Below are 12,844 nucleotides of genomic sequence, written 5' to 3'. Positions count from 1 at the left end.
CTCCCAGGTTCATGCCATTCTCCTGCCTCAGCCTCCGGAGTAGCTGGGACTACAGGGCCCCGCCACCACGCCCGGCTAATTTTTTGTATTTTTAATAGAGACAGGGTTTCACCGTGTTAGCCAGGATGGTCTCAATCTCCTGACCTCGTGATCCACCCGCCTGGGCCTCCCAAAGTGCTGGGATTACAGGCGTGAGGCACTGCACCCGGCCTCCAATTAATTATTCTTAATTCACAAAAATTATAGATATTTCCATGTACAACATGATGTTTTGAAGTATGTAGGCCGGGCGCAGTGACCCACGCCTGTAATCCTGGCATTTTGGGAGGCCGAGGAGGGTAGATCACCTGAAGTCAGGAGGTCATGACCATCCTGGCCAACATGGTGAAACCCTGTCTCTACTAAAACTACAAAAATTAGCTGGGTGTGGTGGTACATGCCTGTAATCCCAGCTACTCAGGAGGCTGAGGCAGAAGAATCGCTTGAACCTGGGAGGCAGAGGTTGCAGTGAGCCGAGATCGCACAGCACTCCAGCCTGGGTGACAGAGCAAGACTCTGTCTCAAAAAAAAAATCTGTATACACCATGGAATGGCTAAATCAAGCTAATTAACATGCACATTACCTCGCATACTTATTTTTTGTGTCAAGAACACTTAATAACTACTATCTTAGCAAATTTTTTTTTTTTTGAGAAAGAGTTTTGCTCGTCGCCCAGGCTGGAGTGCAGTGGTGTAATCTTGACTGACTGCAACCTCCGCCTCCTGGGTTCAAGCGATTCTCCTACCTCAGTCTCCCTAGTAGCTGGGATTACAGACGCCCACCACCACGCCTGGCTAATTTTTGTATTTTTAGTAGAGATGGGATTCCAACATGTTGGCCAGGCTGGTCTTGAACTCCTGATCTTAGGTGATCCACCTACCTTGGCCTCCCAAAGGGCTGGGATTACAAGCGTGAGCCACCACGTCCAGCCACAATTTTCAAGAATACAATACATTGTTACTAACTATAGGCTTACTTGGCTGGGTGCAGTGGCTCACGTCTGTAATCCTAGCACTTTGGGAGGTTGAGGTGGGCGGATCATGAGGTCAGGAGTTCAAGACCAGCCTGGCCAACATGGTGAAACCCTGTCTCTTCCAAAAATACAAAAATTAGCTGGGCGTGGTGGTCCGTGCCTGTAATCCCAACTACTCAGGAGGCTGAATCTGGAGAACCACTTGAACCCGGGAGGCGAGGCTGTAGTGAGCTGAGATTGTATGCCAGCCTGGGCGACAGAGCAAGACTCCATCTTAAAAAAAAAAACAAAAAACTATAGGCTTACTTTTCTTAACTTCCCTGCTCTCTAGGATCTTGGTCCTTGAAATCAAGATTTCATTGGTAACCCAGAATTTTAATTTTTGTCTTCCATCTAAACAAATTTTCTGAAAGCCCAATGGTTTCTCTGATTCTTAGCAGCTGCCCTCTGCCCAGCTGCTTCTACCCTAGCTATGTAGCAAGGAACAGCAAATGCCTGAAGGGAAAACTCAGTGAGCTTCCCTTCTCTCCGGGATCTTAGCACCTCAAATTTTGCTTGCTCTGGCAGCTATCTAATGCTTTCAAACGAATTCTTTTTATTGTACTTTATTCAGCTTTTCTGGGAGTTCTCAGCATGACTATTGGTCTGCTACAAGCAAAAGTAGAAGCCTGCTGTTCTCCATTCACTTAAATTTATTCTGTATGGGCAATATACTGAAAACAGGTACTCATTCTCTCTTCACAACCTTCCCAAACATTAAGTCTTTTTTTTCTTTTTAAGAAATTTGGTATTATAACAATATCGAATCTAAATTGAGACTGTGAAGAATACATTTCTTCATTGAATATGTTTAAATAAATTGGATGTTTTAAAATTTTGAGTAAATGTAGAGAAGATACAGGCTTTAAATTCATTTGTCATGGTTACCTGTTGTGGTTTACATTAACTTGCACTTATTTTGAAAATCTACTATAATCTCACGGCCAACTAAAACTATATTGCTATAATGAAAAATGCCTCCAAAGCACTTGAATTTGGGTAGAGAGAGGAGCACGTACCGTATTCTAGTATCTAACAATTCCTTAATCATTGCCACAACTTCATCATCTTCTTCAGATCCTAGAAATAATTACATATAAAAACATCAAGAGTAGAAATTTTATAGCCATGCAAGTACAAGTATTAAAACAATGATTTTAACTACATGGTTCATTAAAAACATAAAACTATAGATAGAACATGTAACTTGGTATGGAGATATATTTTGGGAAATTGATGAGGGAATCATTCGATTCTCTGAAGAAAAATTAGGGAATACCAATCAACTCAACATTTGATGATAAAGATGAGTACACTAAAACATCTTGATATACTAATGATGTTAGGGCTTGAAATTTTAAGCCAGCAAATATGCAGACATTTTCTGTTCTCAAGGATTGAAATTATCAGAGAAAAGAAACAGAATTTTGATGGAAACTTTGAGACAAAAAGGCACACCTACTTTGTAAGTTAAGTTACATCCTCAGTTTCTCAATTTACTGGTTTTCAAAATGCCAACCATACTAAATATATAGATGTAAGCCTTCTGGAAATTTCTGAAATGTTCTTTTTTTTTTCTTCTTGAGACAGCATTTCACTCTGTTGCCCAGTGCGGAGTGCAGTGGTGTCATCACAGCTCACTGCAGCCTAAATCTCCTGGGCTCAAGCAGTCCTCCTGCCTCAGTCTCCCAAGTAGTTTGGGACCACAGGTGTGAGCCACCACACCCAGGCAATTTTTTTATTTTCTGTAGAGATGGGGTCTTGCCATGTTGCTGATATGGTTTGGCTGTGTCCCCAGCCAAATCTCATCTTGAACTGTAGTTCCCATAATCCCTACATGTTGTGGGAGGGAGCTGGTGGGAGGTAATTGAATCATGGGGGTGGTTACCCTCATGCTGTTCTCGTGATAGTGAGTGAGTTCTCACGAGATCTGATCGTTTTATAAGGAACTTTTCTCCCTTTTGCTTGGCACTTCTTCTTCTTGCCGTCATGTGAAGACTCATGTGTTTGCTTCCCCTTCCACCACAATTGTAACTTTCCTAAGGCCTCCCCAGCTATGCTGAACTGTGAGTCAATTAAACCTCTTTCCTTTATAAATTACCCAGTCTCAGGTACGTCTTTATCAGCAGCGTGAGAACAGACTAATCCAGTTGCCCAAGATGATCTTCAACTCCTGGGCTCAAGTGATCCTCCTGCCTCGGCCCCGCAAAGTACTGAGATTACATGCATGAGCCATGCCTGGCCTCTGAAATGTTCTACAAATCTTCTGAGCACAAAGTTAGCCTTTGAGAAAACCAAAAATGTAGCGATTTCATATTACATTATAACAAAAACTAGATTCTGGCAACCCCTAAAATTAAATTATATTAACATTGAGTTTTTTAAGAAAAGAAATAAAACATGGCTCATGCCTGTAATCCCAGCACTTTGGGAGGCTGAGGTAGGCACATCACTTGAGGTCAGGAGTTCCAGACCAGCCTGGCCAATATGGCAAAACCCTGTCTTTACTAAAAATACAAAAATTGGCCAGGTATGTTGGTAGGTGCCTGTAATCCCAGCTACTCGGGAGGCTGACACGAGAATCACTTGAACCCAGATGGCGGAGGTTGCAGTGAGCTAAGATCGCACCACTGTATTCCAGCCTGGCTGACAGAGCAAGACTCTATCTCAAAAAAAAAAAAAAAGAAAGAAAAGAAAAGAAAAGTAAAAGAAAAAAAGGAAAAAACACACAAAAGGGCCGGGTGCGGTGGTTCCCGCCTATAATCCCAGCACTTTGGGAGGCTGAGGCAGTCAGATCACCCGAGGTCAGGAGTTCGAGACTAGCCTGGCCAACATGGTAAAACCCTGTCTCTACTAAAAATACAAAAATTAGCTGGATGTGGTGGCACATGCCTGTTATCTCAGCTACTTGGGAGGCTGAGGCAGGAGAATTGCTTGAACCCAGGAGGTGGAGGTTGCAGTGAGCCGAGATCACACCACTGCACTCCAGCCTGGGCAACAGAGTGAGACTCCACCTCAAAAAAAAAAAAAATAGATAAATAAAAATAAATTTGCTGGGGGAAAAAAAGCACAAAAGCCAAAACTATCTTAGATCAATAAACCTAAATTCCACTTCCCCACCATCCCTTCCATAGACAATCACTAACATGAGTTTAGTTTATATCTTCCCAGCACGTGTTTACATTTACATGTATAAATTAACACAAATGAGATCATACTATACGTACTATTCTATATCCTGCTCTTTTCTGTGTAATATATCTTGAAGGTCTTTCCCCATTGGCATATACAAATATGCCTCAATATTTAAAACTGGTACACAGTAACTTTTATATAGATTTGTCTTTGGCCAGTTTCTTCATTATTTCAGTTGTTTATACAGTTTGCTGCTATTTCTAACAATCCTGCAACACACTTGCTTATATAAATGTATATCAAAAGGCTGGGCTCAGTAGCTCACATCTGTAATCCCAGCACTTTGGGAGGCCAAGGTGGGTGGATCACTCGAGGTCAGGAGTTTTAGACCAGCCTGGCCAACATGCTGAAATCCCGCCTCTACTAAAAATACAAAAAGTAGCCAGGAGTGGTGGTGGGTGCCTGTAATCCCAGCTACTCCAGAGGCTGAGGCAGAAGAATCACTTGAACCTGGGAGGCAGAGGTTGCAGTGAGCTGAGATCACGCCACTGCACTCCAGCCTGGGTGACAGAGTGAAACTCCATCTCAAAAAAAAAAAAAAAAATTTTTATATATATATACATACATCAATGTACTTTTGCAATTATATTTATGAGATAAATTCCTACTGGTGGGCTATTTGGGTAAACAGGCTTGTGCTTTTTTTTTTTTTGACAGAGTTTCACTCTTTTACCTCAGCTCACTGCAACCTCCGTCTCTTGGATTCAAGCAATTCTCCTGCCTCAGCCTCCTAAGTAGTTGGGATTACAGGTGCCTGCCACCACACCTGGCTAATTTTTTGTATTTTTAGTAGAGACGGGGTTACACCATGTTGGCCAGGCTGTTCTTCAACTCCTGACCTCAGGTGATCCACCTGCCTCGGCCTCCCAAAGTGCTGGGATTACAGGCGTGAGCCACGGCACCCAACCTAGCTTGTGCATTTTTAATGTTAGTAGATACAAATTACTCTAAAAAAGTTATAAGGTTTACATATGGATCCATAAAGAACACATGTAACTGTTTCATGTAGTACTAAAAATTTTCATAAATGGTACATGTATAAATGTACATACATTTGAATTTTCCTTTTTCACTTAATATTTTCTTTTTTATGTTTCTATGTTGGTATCTCCCAATCTAGTTCATTTCTTTTAACTGCTGGTATAGTTAAAAAATATTTCAGTGAACATGTTTCTACATGTTGCCTTGTGCAGATCTCTAAGACTCTTAAGATATATACCTAAAAATATACCTGTATCACCTAAAGATAATTATACAAATGTTTCTTCATGTCATAGTGTATTTAGTGTTGCTATAAAGGAATACCTGAGACTGTGTAATTTACAAAGAAAAAAATGTTTATTTGGTTGATTCTGATGTCTAGAAAAGTTGAAGACTTGGCATCTGGTGAGGACCTCAAGCTGCTTCCCCTCATGGAAGAAGAAGGGGAGCTGGCCCATGCAGGGATCACATGGTGAGACAGGAAGGAGATGTTGTTACTGGGACTCTTCTTAGCACTCAGCTCTGAAAAGAACTAATAGAGTAAGAACTCACTCGCCTCCCTTCATACCCCCGGCTCTTCCAGAGGGCATTCATCTACTATTGAGGGATCCATCCCCATGACCCACTCACCTCCCATTAGACTCCACCTCCAACACTGGGGATCAAATTTCAGCATGAGATTTGGAGGGGACAAACGTCCAAACTACAGCAGTGTATATATGTGTGTATGCACATATAAACGTTCGGTTTTTGTAGTCAATGCTTATTAACATTGATGAACTACTAGAACTAATGAGTGCTAACCTTGACGGATATAAGATCAATATACAAAAATCAACAGTATTCCTATACCCAACACCCCAAATTAGAAAACATTATTTTAAAACAGATACAGGGCCGAGTGAGGTGGTTCACGCCCATAATCCCACCACTTTGACAGGCCAAGGCGGGCGGATCACCTGAGGTCAGGAGTTCAAGAGCAGCCTGGCCAACATGGTGAAACCCCATCTCTACTAAAAATACAAAAATCAGTTGGGCATGGTGGTTGGCGCCTGTAATCCCAGCTGCTCATGTGGCTGAGGCAAGAGAATCACTTGAACCTGGGAGGCAGAGGTTGCAGTGAGCCGAGATCGCACCATCGCTCTCCAGCCTGGGCAACAAAGCAAGACCCCGTCTCAAAAAAAAACCCAAAAAACAGATACAGGCAGCACAGTGTAGTAGTTAAGAGCATGAACGCTGGAGCCAGATTGCCCAAACTTCTTATCTATCTCTGCCACTTACTACCTGTGTGACCTTGAGCAAATTACTCAACCATTCAGTGCCTCAGTTTTCTCATGTGTGAAATGTGGTAACAGTTCCTATCTAATAAGGTTATTTTAAGAATTAAGTGAGTTTATACTTATAAAGTGCTTAGAATTGTGCCTGAAATACAGTAATCAGTATATCTAAGTGCTTACTAAACAAAATAAGAATGCTTTATGATAACAAAACCTGTATGGTACCTAGAACTAACATGAGCTCATACCAAGAAAAGAACATAAGAGAAGTCTCACATAAATGGGAAAATTTGGGGATGAAAAAATATCAACGTTGAAGAAATGTTAATTCTCCCAAATTTAATCTATAAATTTAATGCAACTTTAACCAAACTCTTGACATGGTTTTTCAGAGACTTTACAAGATGATCATTAAATTTACAAGGAAGAATAAAGTGACCAGACCACCAGAAAGTTTTTTTTAATTGAGGAACTTTTTCTTCCAGATATTATCATATACTATACTAATTGTTACAGAGATATTGTAATTAAACCTCCATATGTTATTAAAACAGGAAGGGGGGCAAAAACACTACAGGGACAAAAAACATCTTAGAAAAAGACCCATGTATAATATTATAAATTCATGAGGAAAGACTGGGATAATTGATTACCTATGTTGAAAAAGATAAAATTATTATACTTTAAACTATATAGAAAAACAAATCCCACAGTGATTAAATATTTAAGTGTAAAAAATAAAACTTTAAAAAACAAAAACACATATACATATACACAGATATGACAGTATCTTTGTGATACTGGAGAAAGGAAAAACTTCATCAACAACAAATACAACAGTATCAGCAAATACTTATGGAGCTTCACGTAGAGTCACTCTTCCAAGTGCTTTACACTAAATAACTTACTAAAACAAGGTACAAAAGGCATAAACCACAAAGGAAAAAGATGAACTAATGTAACCACATTAAAATGAAAATTTTCTGTAAGACAAAAGACATCATAAACAAAATGAAAAGTTAAGTCACAGTTAGGGAGATATCATTTGCTAAGAAAATACCTAACAAAGAATTAATATTCAGAATATTTATATATATACAGAGAGAATGAGACTTTTTTTTTTTTTTAAGAGATGTGGTCTAGTTCTATCACCCAAGATGGAGTGCAGTGGTGTGAACATGGCTCACTGCAGCCTCAGCCTCCTGGGCTCAAGCGATCCTCCCACCTCAGCTTGTCAAGTAGGTGGGACTAAATGCACGCATCACCATACCCAGCTAATTTTTGTATTTTTTTGTAAACACAGGGTTTTGCCATATTGCCCAGGCTAGTCTCAAGTTCCTGAGCTCACACAATCTGCCGCCTTCACCTCCCCAAGTGCTGGGATCACAGGTGTGGGGCATGGTGTCCAGCCCAGAATATTTTTTAAAAACCTGCTTAAATAAATATAAAAAAGACATATGGGCCAGGTGGCGGTGGTTCATGCTTATAATCTCAGTACTCTGAGATGCTGAGACAGGAAGAACACTTGAACACCAGCCTGGGCAACCTAACAAGATCTCATCTCCACAAAAAAAAATTTTTTTGAGGGGGGGACGGAGTCTCGCTCTGTCACCAGGCTGGAGTGCAGTGGCATGATCTCAGCTCACTGCAACCTCTGCCTCCCAAGTTCAAGCAATTCTCCTGCCTCAGCCTCCCAAGTAGCTGGGACTACAGGCACGTGCCACCATGGCCAGCTGATTTTTGTATTTTTAGCAGAGATGGGGTTTTACCATGTTGGCTAGGATGGTCTCTCGATCTCTTAACCTCATGATCTGCCCACCTCGGCCTCCCAAAATGCTGGGATTACAGGTGTGAGCCACTGTGCAAGGCCTCTACAAAAAAAATTTTTTTTAAATTTTTATTTATTTTTTTTTTGAGATGGAGTCTCACCCTGTCTCCTAGGCTAGAGTACAGTGGCACGGTCTCAGCTCACTGCAACCTCTGCCTCCCGGATTCAAGCGATTCTTCTGCCCCAGCCTCCCAAGTAGCTGGGATTACAGGCACGCGCCACCACGCCCAGCTAATTTTGGTATTTTTAGTAGAGATGGGATTTCACCATGTTGGTCAGGCTGGTCTCGAACTCCTGACCTCGTGATCCGCCCACCTCAGCCTCCCAAATTGCTGGGATCACAGGCGTGAGCCACCACGCCCAGCCAAAAAAATTTTAAAAATAAAAACATTAACCAGGCATGGTGGCAGGAGCCTATAATCCCAGCTACTTGGGAGACAGAGGCAGGAGGATTGCTTAAGCCTGGGAAGCTGAGGATGTAGTGAGCCATGATCATGCCACTGCACTCCAGCTTGGGTGACAGAGCAGGTCACTGTCTCAAAAAAAAAAAAAGACACATGACTCAATTTGTTTTTAAGTAGAAAAGATATAAATAGAAAATTTACTGAAAAGAAAAGTAAATGGCCAATAAACATATGAAACTCTTAACACTCAGTATTAATCAAGGAAATGCAATTAAAACAAGATACCGGCCAGGCTCAGTGGCTCATGCCTGTAATCCCAGCACTTTGGGAGGCTGAGACAGACGGATCAGGAGTTCAAGACCAGACCAGCCAACATGGTGAAACCCCGTCTCTACTAAAAATAGAAAAATTAGTTGGGCGTGGTGGCAGGCACCTGTAATCCCAGCTATTCAGGAGGCTGAGGCAGGAGAATTGCTTGAACCCGGGAGGTGGAAGCTGTGGTGAGCTGAGATTGCGCCATTGCACTCCAGCCTGGGCAACAAGAGCGAAACTCCGTCTCAAAAAAAAAAGAAAAAAAAACAAGGTCCCATTGTATACCCAACATACGAGTAAAAAAAAAAAAAAAAAAAAAAAAGACTAAATGATGACAAAGATGTATGAACGTTGAAATTCTTAAAATATACTGCTAATGTGCACTTAATTAGATCAACTTATGATATAACAATTCCACTTTTAGGAACATAATCTAAAAAAGTTCTTGGCCAGGCACGGTGGCTCACGCCTGTAATCCCAAAACTTTGGAAGGCCAAGGCAGGTGGATCCACTTGAGGTCAGGAGTTTGGGATCAGCCTGGCCAACATGGCAAAACCCCCTCTACTAAAAATACAAAAATTAGCTGGGCGTGGTGGTGCATGCCTGTAATCCCAGCCACTTGGGAGGCTGAGGTAGAAGGATCGCTTGAACCTGGGAAGCAGAGGCTGCAGTGAACTGAGATCATGCCATTGCACTCCAGCCTGGATGACAGAGCAAACTCTGTCTCAAAAATAAATAAAAATAAGGCTGGGCACAGTGGCTCATGCCTGTAATCCCAGCACTTTGGGAGGCCGCGGCAGGTGAATCACGAGGTCTGGAGTTCAAGACCAGCCTGGCCAACATGGTGAAACTCCGTCTCTACTAAAAATACAAAAATTACCCAGGCATGGTGGTGAGCGCCTGTAATACCAGCTACTTGGGAGGCTGAGGCAGGAGAATCACTTGAACCCGGCAGGCAGAGGCTGCAGTGAGCCGAGATCACGCCACTGCACTCCAGCCTGGGCAACAGAGCAAGACTCCGTCTCCAAAAATAAATAAATAAAAATAAATAAACAAACAAATAAATAAAGAAGCTCTCCACATATTCATAAACAGACTTGTACAAGGATGCCCACTACAGCAATGTTTTTAATAAAAATTAGTACAAAACCTTTACTTGGACATAAAGGAACAAATTAACTATATCTTATTCCTATAATGAAATGCTATCCAGCACATAGAATGAGTAAACTACAACTATGTTTTTTGAAATGGATATGTTTCAAAAATATTACACTTAGTAAAAAAGGCAATTTGCAGTATAACACACAATATTTAAGGTTAGGCATGGTGGTTCATGCCTGTAATCCCAGCATTTTGAGAGGTCAAAGCCAGCGGATCACTTGAGGTCAGGAGTTCAAGACCAGCCTGACAAATATGATGAAACCCCATCTCTACTAAAAATACAAAAATTAGCTGGGTGTAGTGGTGCACACCTGTTAATCCCAGCTACTTGGGAGGCTGAGGCATGAGAAACACTTGAACCTGGGAGGTGGAGGTTGCAGTGAGCTGACATTGCATCACTGCACTCCAACCGGGGTGGCAGAGTGAGAGTCTGTCTTTAAAAAAAAAAAAAAACAAACAGATATTTAAAACTTAAAAACAAAAACTAATACTATATATTCCCTGCAGAGACTTACATGTATAGTATAAAACAAAACAAGTTTTCACACATCTCTGGAACTAGGAAGGGAAAATGGATGGGGGTATAGTGGTTTTAGCGGTTTCTTTTTTTATTTACTTTATGCTGTAGAATCTGACACTGTATGCTTAATATTTTATTTAAAATGAGTCTAAAGCAACTGTGGCAAAAGATAACATTTGTTTTGTTTTTCCCAAAAGCCTATTCTGTAATTTAATTAACATTTGTTAGATATGAATGGAGGGCAAATTGGTGAGCATGATATTTTCTGCATGTTTGAAAATTTTTATAATTGAAAATTTTGGTTTTATATAGTAATGCCAATTTATACACAAGTTTTCAAAATGATATATAAATTTGCAGAGCTAAATATATTAAGTGATAGAAATCTAGATTCCTATGACTTCTGAAATCAAGGTAAATGTGAAGAAAATAGAAAAGTCTAAAAAAAGGACAAATTTTAATTACTCAATACAACATGTTACCTGCTTCTCCTGAAGGTGTTTCCTCAGTAACTAGGGGTAAGCCAGATGCAAAGAAGTCCATGATTGTTGCATAAATATCTGGTTTCAGTAAATTCCAGTCTAATTCTTCATTTTCCTGTAAACATTTAAAGGAAAATGCTATATTTCCAGGCAACGGCAAAGACCCATACAGAACACTACCTTATACCTCTTTTTTCTTTTTTTTTTTGAGATGGAATCTCGCTCTGTTGCCCAGGCTGGATGGAGTACAGTGGCGTGATTTTGTCTCACTGCAACCTCCACTTACTGGGTTCAAGCGATTCTCCTGCCTCTGCCTCCCAAGTAGCTGGGACTACAGGTGTGTGCCTTGAACATAAAGGAACAAACTAACTATATCTTATTCCTATAATGAAATACTATCCAGCACGTAAAATGAGTAAACTAGAACTATGTTTTTTGAAATGGATATATTTCAAAAATATTATACTTAGTAAAAAAGGCAATTTGCAGTATAACACAAGATATTTAAGGTTGGGCACGGTGGTTCATGCCTGTAATCCCAGCATTCTGAGAGGTTGAAGCCTGACCTCGTGATCCGCCCGCCCTGGCCTCCCAAAGTGCTGGGATTACAGGCGTGAGCCACGGCGCCCGGCCCCCTTTCACCTCTTAAGAATCTTTTCCTGGCCAGGTGTGGTAGTTCATGCCTAATCCCAACATTTTGGGAAGCTGAGGCAAGAGGATTGCTTGAGTCCAGGAGTTCAAGACTAGCCTGGGCAACATAGCGAGACTTCATCTCTTTTTATATTTTTAAAAATAATAAAGGGAAAGGAAGAAAGAAAAAAGAGAGAGAGAAAAGAAGCAGAAAAAAGGAAAGGAGGAAGGAAGGCAAGCAGGCAGGCGAAGAGAAGAAGAAGGGAAAAGGGAAAGGGAAAAGAAAAGAGATGAAAAGAAAAGAAAAGAGGAAAGGAAAGGAAAAGAAAAAATATCTTTTCCTATATACACACTATACCTATGCAATGGCAACCACTTCTGGAGAATATATATTAGCTCCACATCTTAAAGGGTCCTGTTTAAATGAATTTCAGAAGATAAAATCTTAAAGATCCCCCATTCATTAATTCATTCACTTGTTATTATTATTAATATTATAATTTATAATTAATAAAAATTAATATTTAATAATTGAAATATAATTGTTAATATAATATTAGTAATAATAATATTATTGATTCATTCACTTTCATTGTTTTAATTTGATTTAAATGATTAAAAGACGTTTTTCGTGATGTGAAGACAAAATATTAAATGCATTTTCTGTCTTTAAAGCGGATGATAAAGAGATTCCCATTCTCTTAAAAAAAATAGGATGTAATTGCTTGATTAAGTATACAGAACAGCCTACAACTATTCAAAACATTTACTTACATATATTACTTAAAGGATATGAAAGAAATTCGGCTGGGCATGGTGGCTCACGCCTGTAATCCCAGCACTTTGGGAGGCCGAGGCGGGTGGATCACCTGAGGTCAGGAGTTTGAGACCAGCCTGGCCAACATGGTGAAAACCTTTCTCTACTAATAATACGAAAATTAGCCGGCGTGGTTGCAGAGGCCTGTAATCCCAGCTACTCAGGAGGCCGAGGAAGGAGAA

The 12,844-nt window shown here is 40.5% G+C and overlaps 1 protein-coding gene across 3 annotated transcripts in view; it reads right to left on the bottom strand.

Moving 5' to 3' along the window:
* Positions 1–12,844, bottom strand: part of NFU1 (NFU1 iron-sulfur cluster scaffold) — a 41,903-nt gene that overhangs the window by 7,783 nt on the left and 21,276 nt on the right. For all 3 annotated transcript variants that reach the window (XM_054476325.2, XM_063648610.1, XM_063648611.1), the window contains 2 exons: positions 11,216–11,330; positions 2,072–2,132 (listed from right to left, as the gene is read on the bottom strand). In XM_054476325.2, the coding sequence (XP_054332300.1) occupies positions 2,072–2,132; positions 11,216–11,330 (176 nt within the window). The remainder of the gene's footprint in view (positions 1–2,071; positions 2,133–11,215; positions 11,331–12,844) is intronic.

The sequence above is a fragment of the Pongo pygmaeus genome, chromosome 12, assembly GCF_028885625.2.
Source record: "Pongo pygmaeus isolate AG05252 chromosome 12, NHGRI_mPonPyg2-v2.0_pri, whole genome shotgun sequence".
Lineage (NCBI taxonomy): Eukaryota > Metazoa > Chordata > Mammalia > Primates > Hominidae > Pongo > Pongo pygmaeus.
The sequence above is the reverse complement of the archived record's forward strand: the minus strand, read 5'-3'. Positions and strand labels throughout refer to the sequence as shown.